Source organism: Eulemur rufifrons, chromosome 7 (assembly GCF_041146395.1).
Source record: "Eulemur rufifrons isolate Redbay chromosome 7, OSU_ERuf_1, whole genome shotgun sequence".
Classification (NCBI taxonomy): domain Eukaryota; kingdom Metazoa; phylum Chordata; class Mammalia; order Primates; family Lemuridae; genus Eulemur; species Eulemur rufifrons.
The window spans coordinates 29,478,029-29,500,523 of record NC_090989.1 but is presented as its reverse complement, the minus strand read 5'-3'; the positions used below and the strand labels follow the sequence as shown (position 1 = coordinate 29,500,523).

Sequence of the window (22,495 nt, the reverse complement as noted above, 5' to 3'; positions counted from 1 at the left end):
TGCTCATCTCTCAAGGTATTTCTCAAACAAAAAAGAATATCTTAAGGTTCTTCTAGTCTTTTCCTATTAGAGTCACACATTTCAAGCATCAGTGAGTTCTAGGTTTCACAGAAAAAACTATAAATCAGAAGACAGGACACTAGAAAACAAAAGTTTTCACTGGGATGACTGCCTAAGAAATAATTTGGGCCGGGCGTAGAAGCTCATGTCTGTAATACCAGCACTTTGGGAGGCCAAGGTAGGAGAAGTGCTTGAGGCCAGGTGTTAGAAACTAGCTTAGGCAACATAGGCAAACCCTGTCTCTACAAAAAAAATTTTAACAAAATAGCTGGGCATGGTGATATGCACCTGCAGTCCCAACTACTCAGGAGGCTGAGTGAGGCAGGAGGACCACCTGAGTCCAAGAGTTAGAAGTTAGAGTAAGCTATGATCAAGCCATTGCACTACAGCCTAGGCAACAGAGCAAGACCCTGTCTTTTAAAAAAAAAAAAAAAAAAAAGAAAGAAAGAAAGAAAAAGAAAGAAATTGTATTATTTTGTTTACCAAAAGAAAGACATGTGCCCATGAGCTATTATTTATTAATAGCACTTGTCTCCTAGCTATATAAATAAGATTCAACATCCTGAAATGTCTCAACCCTCTTATCTTTGAATACCTACTTTACAACCAGAAAGTTGAAAAGTACAAACATCTTTAGGCAATAATTGTTTCCATCTTATTCACAATTAATTGTAGATAAAGTCTTTCCTCAGAATAGATAAGCTAATACAAAATCTTATGGTATGTTGAAATTACAATCCCAAATCCTCACCTATAAATCAGAAAAGAAATATATCAAATTTTTTAATTTGTTCTGGAAAAGGATCCATGAATTTATGTAGTCAATGTTTGAATACATGCAAAACATTGATATCTTGATTTACCACTCCTATTTGGACCATGTGATGAATAAATAAATATGTAAAAGTGCCAAAGGCAGGGCAAGTCATTAGCTATTGCTGATTACCAAGAGTAAGTAGAAATGAAAAACCTTTCTATATAAGAACATTCGGTACCCATAGAAAGCAGATTTCTTCTCTGATGAATTTTATCACATATTGTTGGTATTCACCCCTCCATACCTAGGGCAATAATTCCTGAATTCAGCCTAGAAGTAAAACAGCTAATATGAGCTAGAGAATAATAGAATATTTTTAAGTTGCCTGATAAAAGTTAGATGTAGAAGTAAATATATATGTATATGTATATATATAGTTACTTATATACAAATAGATAACAGAAATGGGACAATATTGAATTTATGCCTTGTATTTGATTCCATGTTACATGTAAACTTTTCATTTTAACATAGCCAACTTTAATAATTGATTATATTTCTCATTAATAATTCAAATTTTAAATATGAACAGCATGATTGACACCTTGCTTTCATATAATATAACTATAATCGCCACATTAATTTAATATAAACAAATTTATTGCAACACCCTGACTTGGTATTATTTTGGCCAGATTTCTAAGAAGAAGGCAAAGTAAAATTATTCAGAGTGTGTTGGTTTTTTTATTCTTTAGGTTTTTGGCATCAAAAACAAATCCAAGTCTACTAAAAATAAATAAAAGTAAATGTGCATGTTCATTACGTTCACTTACATGCCACTTCCAGAGATGCATTTCGACTCACTGCTTCACCAAGATAGTTCCTTGCAACACAGACGTAGCTTCCTTCATCAGGTTTACTTCTGCGTCCATGCACAATGCGCAAGAAGAATAAGGATCCGCTGGGCAGAAGCATCCTGTGGGAACGGGGATCGTCCTTGTCAGTCTCCACCCGCTCCCCATCCTTGTACCACTCAATGGTGGGCGTTGGCCGGCCCTCCGCCTTGCAGTTCAGAGTGGTGGGCTCTCCCTTAGAGACGATGACATCCGAAGGGTGCTCCACAATCCGAGGGGGAAAGTCTTCTTGGCGAAGACGAGATCCTACAAAACATGACCGAAGGGACACAAGCTTTCACTTGGGTTCATAATGGTGCCGTTAAACTCTTCAATTATTCAAATTAATAACTTAATATCATTATTTATGTTTCACTCTTCTGTTCTTTATGCATCTCCTAAGTCATCCCAACTCTTTTGTGGAATGAGGCAATAGCACTAAATTAATACATTACTTTTAATAATTTAGGTTCAACAAGTCCTATGAATCACGATGAGCAGAAGTAAAAGAGAACAAGAGATTTTCTTTTGGAACCAACATGTTAGAACGGGCACTAAGATGAATAAAACTAATATTCTGTCCTCAAAATGCTTACTATCTACTGGGGAAGAAAGACAAATGGGCAAGTACCTAGAATACACACACAGATATTTACTATGCTGATACTATGTCACTAGACTTTAACACAAAAACAGACCTGCAAATTATGTGCAAATATTATCACAATTTAACAGATGAGGAAGAAGCTTAGGAAATGACATCAATTGCCCAGGAGTGTAGATGCAGTAAGCAGTAGAGGCAGGATTTGAACTGAGGTGTATCTGACTGAGGAACTCAAGTATCAATTACTATGCTAAAATTAAATAAATGTTGCATACAGTTATATAAGAAATGCATTATAGGCAGAAAGCAAAAAAGAATGTTTACTCTCACTTGAGCATAATAAGGAGAGCTCCAGAAAAGGGAGCACTTAAATGATCTATAAAGAATGGAGGCCAGGCGTGGTGGCTCACGCCTGTAATCCTAGCACTCTGGGAGGCCGAGGTGGGCGGATCGTTTGAGCTCAGGAGTTCGAGACCAGCCTGAGCAAGAGCGAGACCCCACCTCTACTAAAAATAGAAAGAAATTATATGGACAGCTAAAAATATATATAGAAAAAATTAGCCGGGCATGGTGGTGCATGCCTGTAGTCCCAGCTACTCGGGAGGCTGAGACAGGAGGATCGCTTGAGCTCAGGAGTTTGAGGTTGCTGTGAGCTAGGCTGACGCCACGGCACTCACTCTAGCCTGGGCAACAGAGTGAGACTCTGTCTCAAAAAAAAAAAAAAAAAAAAAAGAATGGAAATATAACAATTAAGGGAGAAATGCATTCAGATCAAAGGAACACCATGAGCAAAAAGACAGAAGAAATGACAATATGTGCATGGTACATTTCATAAATCAAGCAGGAAGTTGATGTAGCAGGAAAAGGTATTAGGTAGTCTTAGAGCTTGAGATGAAAGGGTTTTAAATACCATGCTAAGGAGTATGACTTTTAGTCTACATGGATTACACATTTTGAGAGCACAGAGACAAGGCTCTCTGTGTTTTAGAAAGATACTTTCAGTCTGCAGTGTAAATGATGGATAGCAAAGGAGGCAAAAAGACAGTCGAGAATCATTTAAATATTAGAAGATGGCCGGGCGCGGTGGCTCACGCCTGTAATCCTAGCACTCTGGGAGGCCGAGGTGGGCGGATCGTTTGAGCTCAGGAGTTCGAGACCAGCCTGAGCAAGAGCGAGACCCCATCTCTACTAAAAATAGAAAGAAATTATATGGACAGCTAAAAATATATATAGAAAAAATTAGCCGGGCATGGTGGTGCATGCCTGTAGTCCCAGCTACTCCGGAGGCTGAGACAGGAGGATCGCTTGAGCTCAGGAGTTTGAGGTTGCTGTGAGCTAGGCTGATGCCACGGCACTCACTCTAGCCTGGGCAACAGAGTGAGACTCTGTCTCCAAAAAAAAAAAAAAAAAAAAAAAAAAAAAAATAAATAAATATTAGAAGAGAAAAGCATAAAGAATCTGACCTTGGGAAATGGTGGCTCAGGTAGAAAAGAAGGAGGAAGATATACGGCACATCACAAAATAAATATTTGACAGAATTTGGTGTATCATCATATACAGTTGTGGAAGAGGGACAGGTGCCCATGATGTCCTTGTGAAAGCAATGGAAGTGGGGCAATAAGGGGTATAAGGAATAGGAAGAGCAGGACCTGTTGGTATTTTAAGATCAAATTTTGCATAATGGGTTGTTTTGAATATTTTTAATTTTTAAGGTGTCAGCAATGTCTATAAATAAATAAAATGGAGATGCTGAGAGGAATGACCATTATTTGGAGACATAATGATCTACATAAGAGCTTCTTAAGAGTTTGCTCTTATAATTTTCCAACCAATCACCTATTAGTATATTTCTGCTCAATAAAAAGAAGCAATATTTACATAATATTTATGTTATTCTAGCTCACTTTTAATATTAATTAAAATGCATATTTTAACTTAATAAAGGGAATTTAATTTGGTCATGAATGAACCTTTTCTTTTTTGAAGAGGATTAACTTTTAAAGGTTGCTGACTACCATTTTTTTATCACATCAGATCTAGAAAATAACATACATTATAAGTGTTAGGTACCTCAAGCAAAAGAGTGATTTATGCAATACAGTTCAGAATTTTAAAAAAGATCTAAAGAGAATCAAAGTATATGGATAGGTAATTGCAGTACACATGACAATAATAAATATTACATATAATGAGTACTGTGTCTATAATGTAAATGAAGAATTTACAGAGTATAGAAGTAATTACTTTTAAAAGCCATAATCAAAAAAGTTCCCAAAGTATTTAACTATGAGGGGCTAATCAGATTAATAGTTTGCAAATTAGTAACATATTCTCAAATGTAAAAAGTCTGGATACATAGCCATAGACTCTGATACTAAAATTCATCAAGGGTTTTATGTCACTTTTCATATGACAGGCATATGGTATGCTACAAACATCTTATTTAGATATTCTCCTTGTTCTTCTCTAATCTCCCACATGCAGTGATCTACATTCTCTCTACTGTAAAAATTGTTCTATTGTTAAAAGTACAAGTCAATTGGCCATGCTACAGGGATACTATAGGGATAGGGAACTATATCAACTAGTTCCCTACCTTATCAGTCAATGGGCCTGGATAAGGCATGAATAGGACCAGAAATACACTAATACTTATTGAATAGAATATAGGCTCATAAAAGAAAAAGAGGGACAATATCAAAACTATTTAGCAATATGCTTTAGAATTCAGCATGTCCAGTGAGCACTCAGAGAATCTTACTCATTTATCATTATAACATATATAAACTGTTACATACAGATACTAGTGTTGTAGCTTCAGCATATGCTTCCAGTAACTTTACTCCCACTGTTATAAAAACTTCAAAAGAACACCCACAACCTAAAAGTAAGAAGTACATCTATAAAACAATTAGAAGAAATTAGAGAAGCAAATTTTCATGACATTGAGTTAGGCAAAACCTTCTTGAATATGACATGAAAAGCACAAGGGACAAAAGAGGAAATAGATAAATTGGACTTCATAAAATTTTAAAATGTCTGTGCTTGGAAGACCACATCAAAAAGTAAAAGCCAATCCACAGAATCAGAAAAAATTTGCAAATGAAATATCTGATAAGAGACTTAATCTAGAATAATATATAAAGAACACTTATAACTCAATAAAAATAAAAATAATCAAATTTTAAAATGGGCAAAGGATAAGAAGTTAGACAAATTTGGTCAGGAAGTTAGAAGTTAGACATATAGCCAATATGCACATGAAAAGATGCTCACCATTGTTAGCTGTTAGGAAAATGTAAATCAAAACTACTATGAGATATATGTCACATCCACTGGGAGAGCCATCATGGAAAAAATTCACAATAGTAAGTGTCAGAGATGTGAAAACAGTAAAAGCCTCACACATTGCTGGTGGGAATGTAAAATGGTACAGTCACTTTGGAAAACAATATGAATGTTCCTCAAAATGTCAAACATGTAGTTACCGTACAAACCAGTAATTCCACTCCTAGGTACATACACTCCCCCAAAGTGAAATCATATATTCACACAAAAACTTGTGTTTAAATGTTCATAGCAATATTATTCACCATAGTCAAAAAAGAAACAACCCAGATGTCTATCAACTAAATGAATGATGATGAATGCATAAGTAAAATAAAAGTCCAAGATAAATGGATAAATAAAATGTGGTATATCTATACAATGAAACATTATTCAGCAACAAAAAGGAATGAAGAACTGATAGTCACTATAACACAGATGAACATTGAAAACATAAAGATACAAGCTAGTCACAAAGCACTAAATATTGTATAATTTCATTTATATGAAATAACCAGAATAGGAAAATCCGTAGAGATAAAAAGTAGATTAGTGGTTCCCTAGGGCTGGGGGTGAAGGGGACAGAGGAGTTACTGCTAATAAGGATGAAGTTTTCTTAGTGGGTGATGAAAACCATGTAAAATTGAATACAGTGATGTTTGCACAACTGTGTGAATGTAATAAAAAAAACATATTGTACACTTCAAATGGGTGAATTGTGTGGTATATGAATTATAAATTATATCTCAAGCAGTTTTTTAAAAGTAATGAGTAAAAGGACACCATGAACAAATTTAGTACAGGATCTGTAACAATTTGTGTACACTACTAACCACAGCTGGATCATTTCCTTCATTCATATACAAGATTTTAAATGTAATCATAAGGCCTACAATGGCTAACTAGAACATAAAATAAAAAGTTCTCACCACCCAGATAGATAGATAGGAAAGATACAGAGATAGATTAGAGAAATAAACAGATACATAAAAATATAGCTATAATCTAAATTTTAATGTTATTTAATCAATTAAATTATGATATCTCTTAAATTCAGAGAGTATTACACAACTCTAGCAGTAGTCTTTAAGATGAAGTCAATGGATAAGTTATATAATCCATGAATTCTTTGAAATTGTGTGTAAAATGGGTATTATTGTGTTCAGTAGGGGCGAGTAGTGGTAATGGAGGCTGGTGGAGTTTTCATCAAATTTTCAAAGTATGAAAATATGAATGGCTAATCGGCAGTTTGTATAGTTTAAAATTATGAAGTACCACTAAAGTACAGGGTATTCTCTATTATTGGCCAAAGCAATTGTATTATTTGGTCAAAAAACAAAACCGAGTTGTCAGCAGAACTCATTGGGGACACAGAACTGAACAGTAGAGGGGGCTGTTCATCACATGATAGACCATGAAAGTTTAACCCTAAGAGTTTTAATAATGAAAGTATGGTCCCTCAATGAGTAACACGAAGAAGTGATAAATGCTTGAGGTGATGGATACCCCAATTGCCCTGATGTGATTATTACATACTGTATGCCTGTATCAAAATAACACATGTACCCTATAAATACAAGCAACTATTATGTACCCATAATAATTAAAAATGATTTTTTAAAAAAAATGTCCAAATATTTTCTTTTAAAAAAAAGAAATTGTGGTCCCCTGATGAGTAACATGGGCATCTGCAAAAGATATATTAGAATTATAGCATCCTGGGCCCAATTCCAGACCTACCAAATCCAAATCTGCATTCTAACAAGATCCCTCCAAGGGATGTGTATGCACAGTAAAGTTTGAGAAGCATTGCTCTACCAATTTTTATATAAATGTGAGCTAAGAATGTTTTTATGTTTTTAAAGTGTTGTTAAACAAAGAATAAGAGGAGGAGAGGGAAGAGGAGGAAGAAGAAGAGGAGGAGGGTGAGGAAGAGGAGGAGGGAAGAAAGGCCTGTGAAGCTGGAAATATTTACTATCTGGTCCTTTATAGATAAAGTTAACCAACCTAGCTCCAGGGTACCTGATTATCACTTTCCATTACTTAGTTCATTTTAAAATTTATTTTATATAAGATCACAAAACTACCTTTTCCAGATTTCAGAAGAAAAAACTTGCTTTGACAGCAATGTTAACATTTCCCATATAATGAGAAATAGTCAGGACTCCTGTTTGAACCAGACTAATAATGTATCAGAATAATTATCTATAATTCTAACTTTGCTTGTGAACAATATCATATCTAGAATCTTTTTGTATCTCAATTATTAAATGGGCAATCAATCAAGGTTTAACTTAAGAAATGGTACTCAACTCTCCTTGGCAATTATAAAAGAAAAAAAATGGAAATTTGTCAGAAGGTCCTATAGGTGAACATTCAAATGTTTATTTTTACAGTCCAAGAAAGTTAGCTGTGAAATAGACACATAGCTTGTCCACAATTGAATATTTAGTAGAGACAGAATTAGAACTCAATACCTAATCCAAAATGTGGCAAGCTTCTTAAAAAATGGTTAGAGAGATTTCCATGTATTTGCATGTTCATATAAATCAAGCCATACTATCTGTATCCTTCTGTAACTTTGCTTAACATTATATTTGTGACAGTCATTTGTATTGATACAAATACATATAATAGTAGTCCATTCACTGTTACTCTTAGGTAGTATTCCATTGTATAGATAAATGGGAGCTCCCTATACTATCTTTGCAACTTTTCTATAAATGTAAATTATGTCAAAATAAAAGTATAAAAATTTTAAAAAATTTAAAAATTAAAAAAATGGTTAGAGGAGCAAGTAAAGATTGCATATGCCATCTAGGCTAATTCCAAAATCTTCTTCTAAAGTTGGTCTCAATAAAATGAATCAACTAATGCTACTAGTCATAATTTGACCAGAAAACATCTTCCTTGTTTTTCAAAGTGTGATTCTCAGATTACCTGCATCAGAATCATCTCGGATTTTTTTAACACTTCACAAATTTCTCTGTCATCCTTGCCCAGCACCATGCTAATCTCTTCTGTATTGTTCCAATTTTAGTACATCCGCTACCAAAGCAAGCACTGGGATAATTTTTAAAATGCAGATTCTTGGTCTCCATCAGATGCATCGGAAATTACCAGTGAAAGGGTAAAGAAGCTGTATTTTTTGCAGGCTTACCAGGAGAAGATCATGTACTTAGACCTTGCAAGATGTAAGCATTCCACAACAGCAAATTAGACAGCCAGATGCAGGCATCTTTGAATAGTGTTCTAAGCACCCAAATTTACATAATGGATTATTTCTGCTCCTCACAGACTCTCAAACAATGATTTTGTAATGATTTTTTGGTAAAATATTTAATTTTTTAAAAGTTGAGTGGTTTATTAGCTCTTCAAATTTTTTGAAGGTGAAGTATAAATTATAATTCATGAATATAGATAAATTTAATTTTATTCAGTCAATAATGACTCATTTGCAGTGAGTGTCACAGAGCTTTTGTTTTCGGGAAATGATTTCCATTATATAATACAATAAAGGAGAATAAAGAACCTAGAATAACACTTGTTGATTTCATTTCATGTGTCCCAAAATAAAATGCTCCTGCTTCGTTATTCAGTTGAGTCATAGTATTTCCTTGAACTATGCTTTATTTTTCATCTACAAGCTGGATAGCCCTGTCAACAATTGATCCCTCCACAAGTTAAGCAATGCAATTTAAACTTTTCTGAATATTTTTGCCAGCAGAAGAAATTTTTGGCAAATTAAGAGTAGAGTGTGAAATTCACTTCCTCCAACAAAATTTCTATGCAGCCTCTGGTTTTTTTTCTTTCTTTCTTAGAAATGTATGTAACAGTGTGTCTTACTTCATAATAACTATGTTTCTTTTAATAAAATATTCTCCCCAAAAATTATCTGAATAAAATTTATCCAGGAAGAATCTCTTAGGATTATTCCAATTTTGAATGTGACCACAGACACCTCCAGATTTGGGAGGTACAGTAGCACTATTTGAAAAGAGGAAGGTTGTTTGAAACATCACAATAAGAAGGAGGCAGTGTGGTAGAAATAAAGGACATAGGTTATTAGCCAGCTAATATTAATGCTTTACTTGTACCAGGTGTTAAGCAGAACGTCAGTGTCTCAAGAATCGGGTTAGAAGATTTAAAGAAATAATATGTATATAGCACCAGGACAGGTAGTAGGCATTCAGTATACCTGTTTTTCCCTTCTGTAAGCCAGTACAAATATTCTTCCCAAAATTTAGCCCATAAAACTCACATTAACAAATGATTCTCTTTTCTAATGGTTATTCTTGAATTAACGTTTTAATGCTTAAAACATTTTAGCTAGACTAGCCTGATAGCTTTACACAAGATTTCAAAGGAAAGTTGTTACTGATTTATTGTTTGTCAAAAGAAATCTTATTCATAATTTTCTCCACTGAAAACAACGTATCTCAGTGCCATTGCAAATGCTGTCCACATTGATTAGTGAGCTTAGGTAATTTGCAATGAAATGGAATTAATGAATCACTCTATCACCCCATCATTCCACCAGCACTATTCTTACAACTTTTCCAACCTTGAATTCTTCATGATGATTAAATTCCAGTGTACTTCCCTTATGAGGGAAAAGGGAATGGAAAAGGGCTGTAAGGTAACTTTGTGTTTTTTTTCTAGAGGTCCTATGATGTGACAGGATGTGGTGGTAAGATCAATATTTGGAAAACTCAAAGTCTTTTTTATCTTTTCCAGCCTTACTGAAACTCTTTCAGGAGATTTTCTAATTTGCTGTTGGCCTAAATAAGTTTATAAGATTTCCATTTCTTCTGGAGGCACAGCAGTGTTACATTAATAAAAATAAGTTTAAATTAGAAACATCATGAAAATTGAGACCTAGAAATACTACTTATTTGCTACAAAATTTCATCATGGCTTTTTCAATGTTCTAAAACTAAAGGGCTTATTGTGTGAAAGGGAACTGACAAGGACACAAGAGGCTTCTTATCCAATTCAAAAGGCAGCCTTGATCCTGAAACTTTCCTGTTGTACAATACAACCTGCAGCATCCCTACAACCTAGCTTCCCAAGTCCAAAGGAAAGGAGATTGAGCTATCAGAATCATCTTATCCCAAATCTCCATTTTACAGATGAGGAGAAAAAATAGAGTACCAAAGAAGTGAAGTTTCTCTCCCCAAAACTAAGACTAGAAGGTCATAGTTATCTTAGCTGTCAATCCAAGCTCTAATTTCAAGATGACTTTTTCTTCTCTATATCCCTCCCTCTTACCCCTATTTTGGTAGTCTTAAATTGAAATTCCCATGCACCAGATTTCAGTTGTTTTTTTGTTTATATAGTTAGTTTTATGACCTTAAAGCAATTATCTAAACTTCTCTATGTTACTATTCCTTCATCCCCAAATTGAGGCAACTGGAAGAGTAAATTGCTACAAACTCATTGATCTGTAAAATGATCATACTCTTTATGGCTGTCACAGCAATGATATCTTATCAGACATATCTAACAGAGAGGATAATGGATAGCAATTTAAATTTATGAACATAAAGCAAATTTTTTAAGATACATACTTTAGATTAATGTTCATACTCTTAATAAAAGTATAGATTAGAAAGGTTGGCTCTTGTAGGTCTTGTGTCTACTATCAAAAGCAATGGGTACCTGTGTGCCTTCTTAGAAAACGCTCCAAAAGTTAAGAATTATTTAAAAAACTTTAAAAATAGCTTATATAACACTTGGAATTTATTCTTAAATTTCTATGACATTTATTTACATTGGTAACAAATACATGATTCTATAAATCATTTTAAATTAAGACCAGCTTCCAGTAAACAGATAGTTATTTGAAAAGTAAATATTTCATACATTACATAAAATATTAACACAACCCTCATCAAAGATCTTCAAAATTTCTTTCTTTATTCAGTGTGAATGGGTTGCTCTTTCAGGAGAAGGTAACAAATACAGAGTCATCAAACTTTTTTTCTGAATTTCACAATTGTATTTCAGATCTTTATTTATCTACTGTGAACAGAAATTGCTGAAAATATTAAAACTGGGATACTTTTTCCCTCTAATATTTCTCTACCACTCCATGTTATTCAGTGTCTTCATCAGGAAATTTTAATAACTTTACATTTTCTGGCTGCCCACATCCAAGGCACTGAGCCATTGACTTTGCCTAAACAAGTAGGCACCAAGTGACAGACAGAGCATCAGCATCAGGGGAATGCAGGACTAGTTTGTGTAAGTTAGAATCAGTAGATGAAGGCAACGGATCCAAAGGTGAACCCACGGGAATATCTAAGTAATGCTGAAGAGAAATTTTGAAACTACTAACTTGAAAGGTTTCCAGAAAATTGATATGGGGGATTTGCCTCCTAAGAAATAACAAATTAATATCCTACTTTATAAATTCATTTTCTAGCAAATCAGTGAAGACCTGATATATTACCCTGGACATTCATCCAATGCTATTGCAAATCAATTTGCTACATCTTACATGGTTGAAAGCATTTTTTAAAGAGTGATTTGCCACCCAATGAGAGGTTTTCATGGGTTATGCAGATTTGCCTTACAATGACAAAAACAATCCCTATTCTAAGAAGAGATCTTTGAAATTTAGCTTCTTATTATCATACTTAGAATATTTTGATGTGATTTAAAATTAGATCTGGCTTTACAAAAGGTGATGTAATGAAATAATCTGCAAACTCATTGAAATGTTTAATAATATTTAATTTTCTGAAAACGACCAACATTTATTTGGAAGCTATGAACAGGTTGCCAGAAAATGACATTCTGTTTAAATAAACTCTGAATGGAGTGATAAAATTTTGACCTTCTTTTTGTTTTCTAAAGAATATATTCTGAAAATTGAGTAGCAGTCGCATCTATAGATGCCAAAGAATCCAGGGTCAATGTTTAGAAAATGCCATCCCCCCCAGCAATGACATTTTACACATGTGTACTAACCTTTGTTAACTATTTAGTTTTTAAAAGATTTTCCTATAAATCTTGTCATATTTTCCTCAAATCTGGCATATTTTAATTTTAAATTGAGATTCAACAACCCAGTTAAAATTGCAGACAAACTTCTTTTGCTGTATAGAATACTAAAAATTTTTAAAAGACAGAATTGAAAGTAGTATTCCAATACAGATATTTTCTTAAAAGAATAATGGCTGAATCATTATGAAAAAATTTATAACTGTCATGAGCCAAATGCATTAGTTGCATCATGTCTAAGTGATACACACAATGACAGATTTTAGGCTCGTTAACTTCCAATCAACATTCAACTACTAAAGAAGTTGGTCTAAGATGTGATCTTACTGCATTGATAAATAAGTTACCTTAATTAACTGAATATCTTTCTAAATATGACTTGTAAACGATGGATTGGCTTTTGTGGAATGGAGGCTTTTGTGGAATGATACCTCAGAAATCAAATGTAAATTTGTGTGTGTGTGTGTACATGTGCCTTTTTAATAAATAATAAGAACATCTTCGGCAGTTCATATAGATTATCCATTTGTAGGACTATGACATGAAATCGCTATAATTCAAATGCTGGAAAGAAGTGTGAACTCAAACAATTTTTTATCCCCTTCATATCTTGGTTTCCTTATCTATAAAATGCAGCAGTATCAACCCAATAACATTGCTTGGAAAACTGAATTAAATTTTTCCATGTGCTGAGTACACATTAAGTACTCAGTAAATGCTTGCTACTATTACTAGCACTATTATAATGTATGATGCTTTTATTAGTATAACCTCTATACTAAAAGGAGTCTGTGACCCCATAAAGACAAGGAACCACTATTCTACCAGATAAGGTCTTTTTATACAATAGTAGGTCATTCAAAATACAGCTTCAGCCTTTCTCTCTACTCTGATTTTCTGCTACTGCCTGTTCCCACCTACCAAAATGAAGGTCATTCTGAATGACATACCTTACCTGCATTTCCCTAAAGGGTCCACGTTTTTCATAGCTCTGTATCTAAGTCAGCTTTGCCATATACTGTATTAGACTCTAAAGATGAAAATATTAGGTGCTCAATCAATATGCTATATAAATGCACAAATAAACATATAATTTTTGTTATTCTCTCAATCGAGCTATAGGTAGTTAGATTTTAATCAAAAATCTCTATGTTAGTACAAATACTATCAAAGAAAGTATGGATATTTTTCAAAAAACTAAAAACAGAACTACCATCCAATCCAGTAATTTCACTACTGGGTATCTATCAAACAAAAAGAAATCGGTATATCAAAGGGAAATCTGGACTTGCGTGTTTATCACAGCACTATTCACAACAGCAAAGACTTGGAAGCAACCTAAGTGGCTATCAACAGATGAAAGGACGAAGAAAATGTGGCATATATACACAATTGAAAATAATTGGGCCATAAAAATTAATGAAATGTCATTTGCAGCAACATGGATAGAACTAGAAGATGTTATATCAAGTGAAATAAGTCAGGCATAGAAAAACAAATATTGCATGTCTTCACCCATATGTGGGACCTAAAAAAATTGATATTTTGAAGGTAGAAAGTAGAATCATAGATATTAGAGGCTGAGAAGGGTGGGTAAGGGGAATGAAGGGAGGTTGGTCAATGGGTACAAACATGAAGTTAAACAGAAGGTATAAGTTCTAGTGTTCCATAGCAGAGTAGAGTGACAATACTTAACAATGCATTGTATATTTCAAAGTAGCTAGAAGAGAGGACTTGAATTGTTCCCAATGGAAAAATGATAAATACTGAAAGTGATGGACACCTCAAATAACCTGACTTGATCATTATACATTCTACGCATGTAACAGAAATAACATGCACGCCACAAATATGTAAAATATTATGTGCCAATTATTTTTTTTTAAAAAGTAGCCAAAAAAATTTTTATAATAGCTAAAGAAAGCTTCTATTGTGGTTCATGGTCAATTGGATATGTACAATTTTAATACCAGACATTACTGTTAGGCATGCTGAAGAAATGATTTGTAAATCATATTCAGTGGGATTTAAGCAAATGTTGATGCTTAACAACTCTTTGTGTACCTCTAAACTATTTTATTGAAATAGGTTAAATCAACACTGACAATTTTTCATTATGAAAATCTTGAAATCACTGCATGATTAATACACAAGAAGCATCTATTTTTGCATACTTTTCCATTATATGTTTAGAAAAGATTTAGGTATATCAAACAAAATTTATTGAAAGCATAATAACATGACTTAAGGTAAATGGCATGACAGAAACAGCAGTATTACCAGAACATTTTCTGAAATTAACTCTTATCAATAGTTTCAAGGGCTGGTCTAAACAAAATCATTTTCTCTTTTTTAAAGCACATATTTTTCCTTGAAATCTCTAAATTGTACCTATGAGATTGTGTATCCTCAAATTAAGGCTATATCTCTTGCCATAAAAGGCCTAAGTCAAAGAAGAATAGACTGATCCCAAAGATGAAAAGAACGATTTTCTCTTGAATGTGGGAACGGCCAAATTATTACTATTATTTTTACATTGTACAATAGCTTGATGGAATTCTTTTTTGAAGCTTGTATCTTGGGAATAAAGGAGGTTTATAAAGGTAGCTGAATACAACTTGGACTTACCACATTGTCTTTGACTACTGCACTCAAAGTTGACCAAATTGAACAGAGGTAACAGCATCCCATTTTTGGGGAGGTAATTGCAGGATATACATCTAAATTCACTTTTACTTCAAGCAGGAGTGTAATTCAAACATCTTAGACAAGACTTGTGATATGAAATAGGTCAAAGAGAGGCCATGTCTAATCAGCTACAAATAGCTCTTAAGCTTGGAATAAAAATCTGTTTTCAATTTTTTAGAATCCAGTAGAAAATTTTTGAGTTTGAATTTTTCTCTCATTTTATACATTCCATTAAAATAATAAATAAACATAAACTTAAATGAATCTCTTTCAAAAACATTTTCTTTAGTTTTATTATGTAAATCATAATGATTTTGATACGACATCTATAGTAAGGCTATGCAAATGGTTGGTTACATTTAGACTGCAAATTGGAATTACTTTAGTAGATAAGGAATATAGGTTACCTTAATTATCAGGATATTTTTCACTTGGGGATCTACTTTCTCTTCATTTTTGTCTATTTATGATTATCTGTTGATGCCTTTTAAAAGTAAGTGATTCAATGAAACTTAAATTTCTTTTCGAGAGATGTCTTCTGTTTCAGAGCAAAATGACCACTAGATAACATCACTGCTGCAACAGAAATACTGAGTGTACTTTTCAGTTAAAAGATTCTGTGTGCTTAGAGAAAAAAGAGCTTTTTTTTTCTCAATGGAGAAAAACAGCAAATGGGAGTGCTATAAATGTTTTAAAATGGTTTTTTTCTGCTTGAATTATGTTTCACTAAAATACATGAGACTCAATTCTTCAGGTCTCTCAAAAAAAATCTGCAGTTTCTAGAAAAGTTAGGAAAATGTTATTTTCCACTCAATCCATTTACTTTGAAGTCTTATCAGATGAGGGATCAAATGAAACTGATCATCACCAGGTTTTCCCAGATTATTACCATGTGGACATGGTATTAACCTCCACCTACACTCTTGAAATGCAATGCTTTCTTGTCACAAAGCAAAAGGAGTGGAACGCATGGAATTATTCTGGATTATCAAAAGGAAAGAAAATGCTAACAGGCAGGGGGATGAAAATGGATAGAGTTAAATAGCATTTGTGAAAGACAATAATGATAATTTAGAATAGGGTGGTATTTTTAAAACGTAGGAAGTTGCTTTTACTGTCAAATAGTCAATGCATCAAATTCTGATAATTTGGATTTTATAAATAAGCAGCAACTGAAAATCTGAAAGAAAACGAAAAGTGTACAAATTTTAAAAGAGTGTGATGATGTTTTCCTAATATTCCCCGGGGGTATCCTGCTTTCAAAAAAGCATTACTAAGTTCTGGTTTTTTAGAGATATACAAAGTGCTGTTGATATTTTTAAAAAAAGAACATTGTTACTGGCTACTTTTGCTATAAATTTTCATCATAAATGGGAGAAAAACAAAATAATCTTTGAGTTTTATGTAAACTATTGAACTAAAAGCTTGAATTGAGTCTAATCATTTCTGACTCAATAGTGAATGTCTCCCAAGGTGTGTGTACCTTAGACCTTATTCTCTTCGGTGCTTTCCAAGGAGAACTCATTCCTTCTCACTGTGGCAGATATTATCTCTATGGCAACAATAGCCAAATTTCCAGTTTAGTATCTCCAGCTAAGGAAAGCTCTAGGCTCTGTTCAGGTGCCCACCTGAATGCTCATTCATCACCTCAAATTCTATGTATCTCAAAGTGGATCCCTCACCTCTCTGCTCCTACACTCCATCCTCCTCTGTCGTTCCTGACATCATCTCCATCTTTCTTCAGGTCTCTAATGCTCAGAATTCCAGTTGTAACATTTAACTATTCAATTTATTTCATATTCACTTTCATATCCATTTTTCATACATTTCTGTGGGTTCTTCCTTTTTTCTCCAGGTTTGTGCCTATCTTTTAGTTTCACAGTTGCCACCTCTCTCTAAACCCACTTCCACACTGTCACCGTTCCAACAGCTTTGTAATTTCTCCCTTCCAAGTATGTTCTTTCCTTTTCCTCATCAGTCCATTTCTAGAAAAATACATAAGGATTTTAGAACAGCTAGGGTGTAGCTTTTCTTTAAACAAACAAAGAGGTTGGCCAGGTAAATCTTTTCAAACTTTCATGGAGTGTTCTAAATTCTTCTTATTCCCTTGGCCAGTAGTAATCCATTTATTCAGCCAGCCGAATCACAAATTGGACTTCTCTAAGTCCAGCTTAAGCAGGCAGGATTAAGCAAATTGCCTTGTGAGTCTGATGATTAAGCACGGAACTCCGAGCCACCATGCCTGGGTCAGGCATTTATTTGGACAATATTTATTCAGGCTGCCATGAGGTCTTTGTGACATTGATTTATAGCCAAAGATGCCAGAACATCACTTACTATATTAAAACTTGGCCATGTTTCTCATTTTCTGAGTTCACTGCAAATTTAGAAAAATACATTGACTGTAGAGAAAAAAGAATGAGATGCAGAACCCTCCGTTTCATTCACATAGCTTGTGCCGGATTTATTTATCTAAACTACCCATACAGAAATTGGGTCAATGGGCCAACTGCCTCAGATACAAATCTTGAAATGATGATGTAGGCATTGATATAATCTGGCTGACTTTTCCCATTTGATTTATGAGTAGCTTTAAATAAAATTTTAAAATATCAACTATTAAATACAGGCCTTAATTTAATCTCTGAACATTCCCTGTGAGATCATTAGTAAAAAAAAAAAAAAATTAAAGACTATAATGGCATCAATGTAGTTAATACACATTACAGTCCTCCGTATATATTTGTCTAATATGTATAATTTGAACTCAAATTCACAAAAATGCTAAAGAATATTTCACAGCAAATATGTCAACAGTCTAAAGTCCATCAACAATCGGGAAATGAGGGGGTTGTATCTCTGTTGTCATTCGTTTACAACCAACTGATTTCTTTAATTAGCCTCACTGGGGCTAAAAAAGGTATTAAACACCCAATGATCAGTCACGGAAACAAAGGCATGAATAAGAGCACAATGTATGACTTAGCCAGGCTCAATAAGCACCACCTTGATGTACTGATGGTCCCTAATGAAGACAACTGCCACCAATTAGAGAACTGAAAATTAGGTTGAAAACTAAAGTGTTAAAACAGGAACAAGGGACTGACTCCTGAATATTAAATTATTTTAGGGAGCATTTAATCACTCTCACAATAGCAAAAAATAAATTTTAGTGATTTTTCTTTACTACAATAATTCTGCTTTATACTTTACACATTGCAGGCTTACATTTTAGCTTTTTTGTTTTCCTTTTCCCTTTTGAAATTTTGCTGGAATTCTAGCTTTGTAATTATGATCAACTTAGATCAATGAGTATACAATTGGAAAAATGGGCCATGTAGTATATTTAAATATAGGGCCTAAGCAAATAGTGTTCATGGCTTCTGGATTCAGACAGAACTCCAGTTCAGCGCTGGCTCCTGGAGGGCAGGTTATTTCTGAAGTAGAGGATATGGGCATTTTTTAAAATATCAGATTCTATAACCAATATTAAGAGTGATTATGGCACCCAAGTATCAGAGTCTGGGGAAGATGGAGGAGAAGCCCCAGCCCAGCCTGGGTGAGGAGTGACCATGTGTGTCTATGTCTGTATTTATATCTATATATTATTTTTACAGTAAGCACATTGCCTGAAGAGCTCATGGCTCACAGAGTTTTCTTTGATAAACCAAGAATTTTACAACACTTAACACACTTTTGCACAAGCCACTGCCTTCCTTCACATAATAAAAATAGAAATTCTTCCAGCCTGCACACTGGCAGGCAGCCTGTGTTTGCCAGTACCACAATTATTTCTGAACGACTTGGCACAACCTTTAATGATATGCTTCTTGCATCACAGGATTCGATGTTCCATTTTTGCCCATCTCATCACTTCAGTCTCCAGAAGTTGTATTTGCCTGGTTATTATACACAGGGGCATTTCTGCATGGCTGTCCTTAGAGTCTAGGCCCTCAAGCTGTCTTAGAGGTGAGATCACCTTTGGATCTCCACTGGCTTAGTTCCCTTGGATGGGATCCAAGACAGAACCGCCTTATGCTGAATTTCACTGCTATGGCCAATGGTGTAATAAGGAGTCTCCCTTGTCAATACTCTTTGGATTCTAAAGGATCATATTCCCCATGTAAGCACAAGCATTTAAGATTATGTGTTTCTTTTAATTTCATTTAAGTTTTTTCTTTAATAATCAGATCCAAACCATATATACCAAAATATATGATAGTGTTGGTAACCTATAGTTTTCCATAAACTAATAAACTAGTGCCTAGACATTAAACATACACACACACACACACACACACGCATATGAGTATAAACACATTTACAGAATCATGGGAACAATTTTTTTCTCATTTTTCCCCTCAAGGAGGAATCTGCCACTCAATATTAATGTCAAATATTTTAATCTATTAAACAAAACATTCGACCCCAGTGAATATCTTATAAAAACCAGAACGTACAATATATGTAATTATATTATCAGATTAATATATCTACCCTTCTTTAGTGGAACCATGCCTAGGCATAAACATAAGTCTCCACATAACTATATATTTATGAAGAGAAATACATGAGCAAATACGTTCAAGTTTACTGCACTCCTACCAAAGGCAGATGAATGCATGAGGGAAAAGACACAGGTCTACTACTCCTTACAGTCAACTGTAGCTAGCTCGGATGAAGAGACCTTTCCAATTCTTGGCAGAATAACAAATTCTCGAGCAGAGAGGGGATAGGGGTGAGATTTTTTCTCCTGTAAGTAACTTAATGAATGAAGTACTAATTAACATTATGGCATTGATAAATGGAGAGAGAGATTAGGGATGTACTCGATATTCAGACCTTCACAGATGGACTGTCAAAGCCACATTAATTCCTATCTCATTGGAGCATCTGCTTCTCCCATAATCCACTGGCCCTTGATACGAACAACACAAACTGTTGTGACTCAATTCGATTTATATCAATCTAATTTCTTTTAATCCAATTTGTATTCCAATCTACTACCTTCTAATCACTTAAATCTTCAGCCTCCATCTGGTAAATTTTCTCTCAAAATTAACCAAGCAGATGCCTCTGCGATTGTCTTCCACAGTCAAGCTAATCAGACCCTCGCAGTGGCCTATAGAATCCATTGAATAGGTACGTGACTTACGGTGTTGCCCTTCTAGTTACAAACGCAGGGAGGTAGGAAGACCATTTTATCTACCATTAATTGGTTCATTTGCATAACACTGCTTGGGAAGAAACACGGGACACAAAAGCCAAGAGAAGAAAACTACAGGAAGAGAGCAAAATGTGCTCATTTGTCAAGTGAGCTTTATAATTCAATCTGTCTTTTGTGTGGGTTAAAACACATGGACTGAGAATATTATTTCATTCTGCAGAGTCTAAAAAACTATCCTCTGTACTCTGTGGGATTAAAGGAGTTTGTCTAATAACCACAGAGTCATATGGAGATCCCAATTTGGTCCACCAATATATTCTTACCATCGACTTCTGAATTTCAGAACTATGCCCTGATTTATTCACCGAAGCATATGTGACATAAAGAATACAGCCCCTGGCTAGCATTGACATTCACTTCCATGGAAGTTCCACTGTGGTCCATAATTAAGGTCACAGATTAAACATTCCCCTATGGGCAGCCTGGACAGCACTACCTGTGGAATAAACATCATTGTACGGACACGGTAATTAGCAAAAATAAATAAATAAGTAAACGACCCAGGACACATAAAGGCAAACACTATAGTAAACTTTATTTCACGTGAGATTTATGAGGTTTGTTTCATTATTTTTTAACTATACTTCTTACATAGTATGTCTTGATCATACTAAAAAAATTTGCATTTTTGTTTTGTTTTGTTTTTCAAATTTCATGGCACCATCAAATAGGAACATTAAAGTATTTAATGGTGGACCTCATGAGGATGTGGCCTCAGGAAGACTTTTGCTATTGGAAAAAACCTGAAAGGTAATCCATGAAATGTATTAAATCTAGAAAATAGCTGGTCTTGGAATGAATAATGCATAATAAGTCAGTCTCATGAACATTTTGAAACAGAAAATGTCAAAATTCCTTCATAAAACATAATATAAAGTATTTACAGTTGATTTGAACAATTGCATGTAGAATCTACTTCTGTAATTCTGACTGGAGTAAGATACAAAAGACAAAGCCTGCAGGTGGCTGGGTAACTGGGTGTCCAAAATAACTAGAGAAATCCAGTTTGAGATATCAGAGGGCTCTGGTGAATTGGGGGGCAGTAGAAGAAACCAATCCATCTCTATTTCTGCCCTGAGACAGCCAGTGACACACACTGCTCAGTGAATAAAACAAGCTACTGTGGGTTCAGTTCTGTCTCACATTCCCCTCTCTGAGCCTTAGTGGTTCATCTGCCATGTGGATTGAACATTCTATTTGCTTCTACATACTGTGTTCAGGATGAAATGAGATCCTATTTGTAAGCCACAGTTTTTGAATTCTAAATTGCCATATCAATGTAAGACAGTATAGCAAGGCCATTGAAGAACGTGAACTTTCAACTTAAATTTGAGATCCAGACTGAGGAGTTGGGTTACTGTGGGCAAATTACTAACTCTCTTGGTACCTTGATACAAAATGTTAATGACAATATCTCTTACCCATTGTTAAAATACGATATATAGTATGCTTAGAGGAGTGCCTGGGGCAAAGTGTTCCAGTGAAATATAAGTGTCAGCTAAAGCTGCGGTCCCTAACCTCCCCCCACCCAACAGGCTGTGCCCTCTTAGGAACCGGGACCCATAGCAGGAGCTAAGGCACAGACCAGTGAGTGAAGCTTCATCTGTATTTACAGCCACTCCCTATCACTGGCAGCACCACATAAGCTCCAACTCCTGACAGATCAGCAACGGCATTACATTCTCATAGAAGCACGAACCCTACTGTAAACTGTGCATGGAAGGGATCTAGGCTATGCACGCTTTTTATGAGAATCTAATGCCTGATGATCTGAGGTGGAGCTGAGGTGGTGATGCTAGTGCTGGGGAGCAGCTGCAAATACAGATTATAATTAGCAGAAAGGTTTGACTACACAGTAAACGTAATGTGCGTGAATCATCCTGAAACCATCCCCCTCTCCTCCATTGGGCCGTGGAAAAATTGTCTTCCAT

At 34.6% G+C, this 22,495-nt stretch overlaps 1 protein-coding gene and 1 non-coding gene across 25 annotated transcripts in view; both read right to left on the bottom strand.

Moving 5' to 3' along the window:
- The window catches only part of ROBO2 (roundabout guidance receptor 2), a 1,642,423-nt gene that overhangs the window by 532,719 nt on the left and 1,087,209 nt on the right, over nt 1-22,495 (bottom strand). For all 24 annotated transcript variants that reach the window (XM_069475019.1, XM_069475028.1, XM_069475029.1 and 21 more), the window contains one exon: nt 1,651-1,977. In XM_069475019.1, coding sequence (XP_069331120.1) covers nt 1,651-1,977 — 327 coding nt within the window. The remainder of the gene's footprint in view (nt 1-1,650; nt 1,978-22,495) is intronic.
- On the bottom strand, nt 8,600-8,701 carry LOC138388881 (U6 spliceosomal RNA). Its single transcript, XR_011234352.1, has one exon. It is a non-coding gene; the product is annotated as a U6 spliceosomal RNA (small nuclear RNA).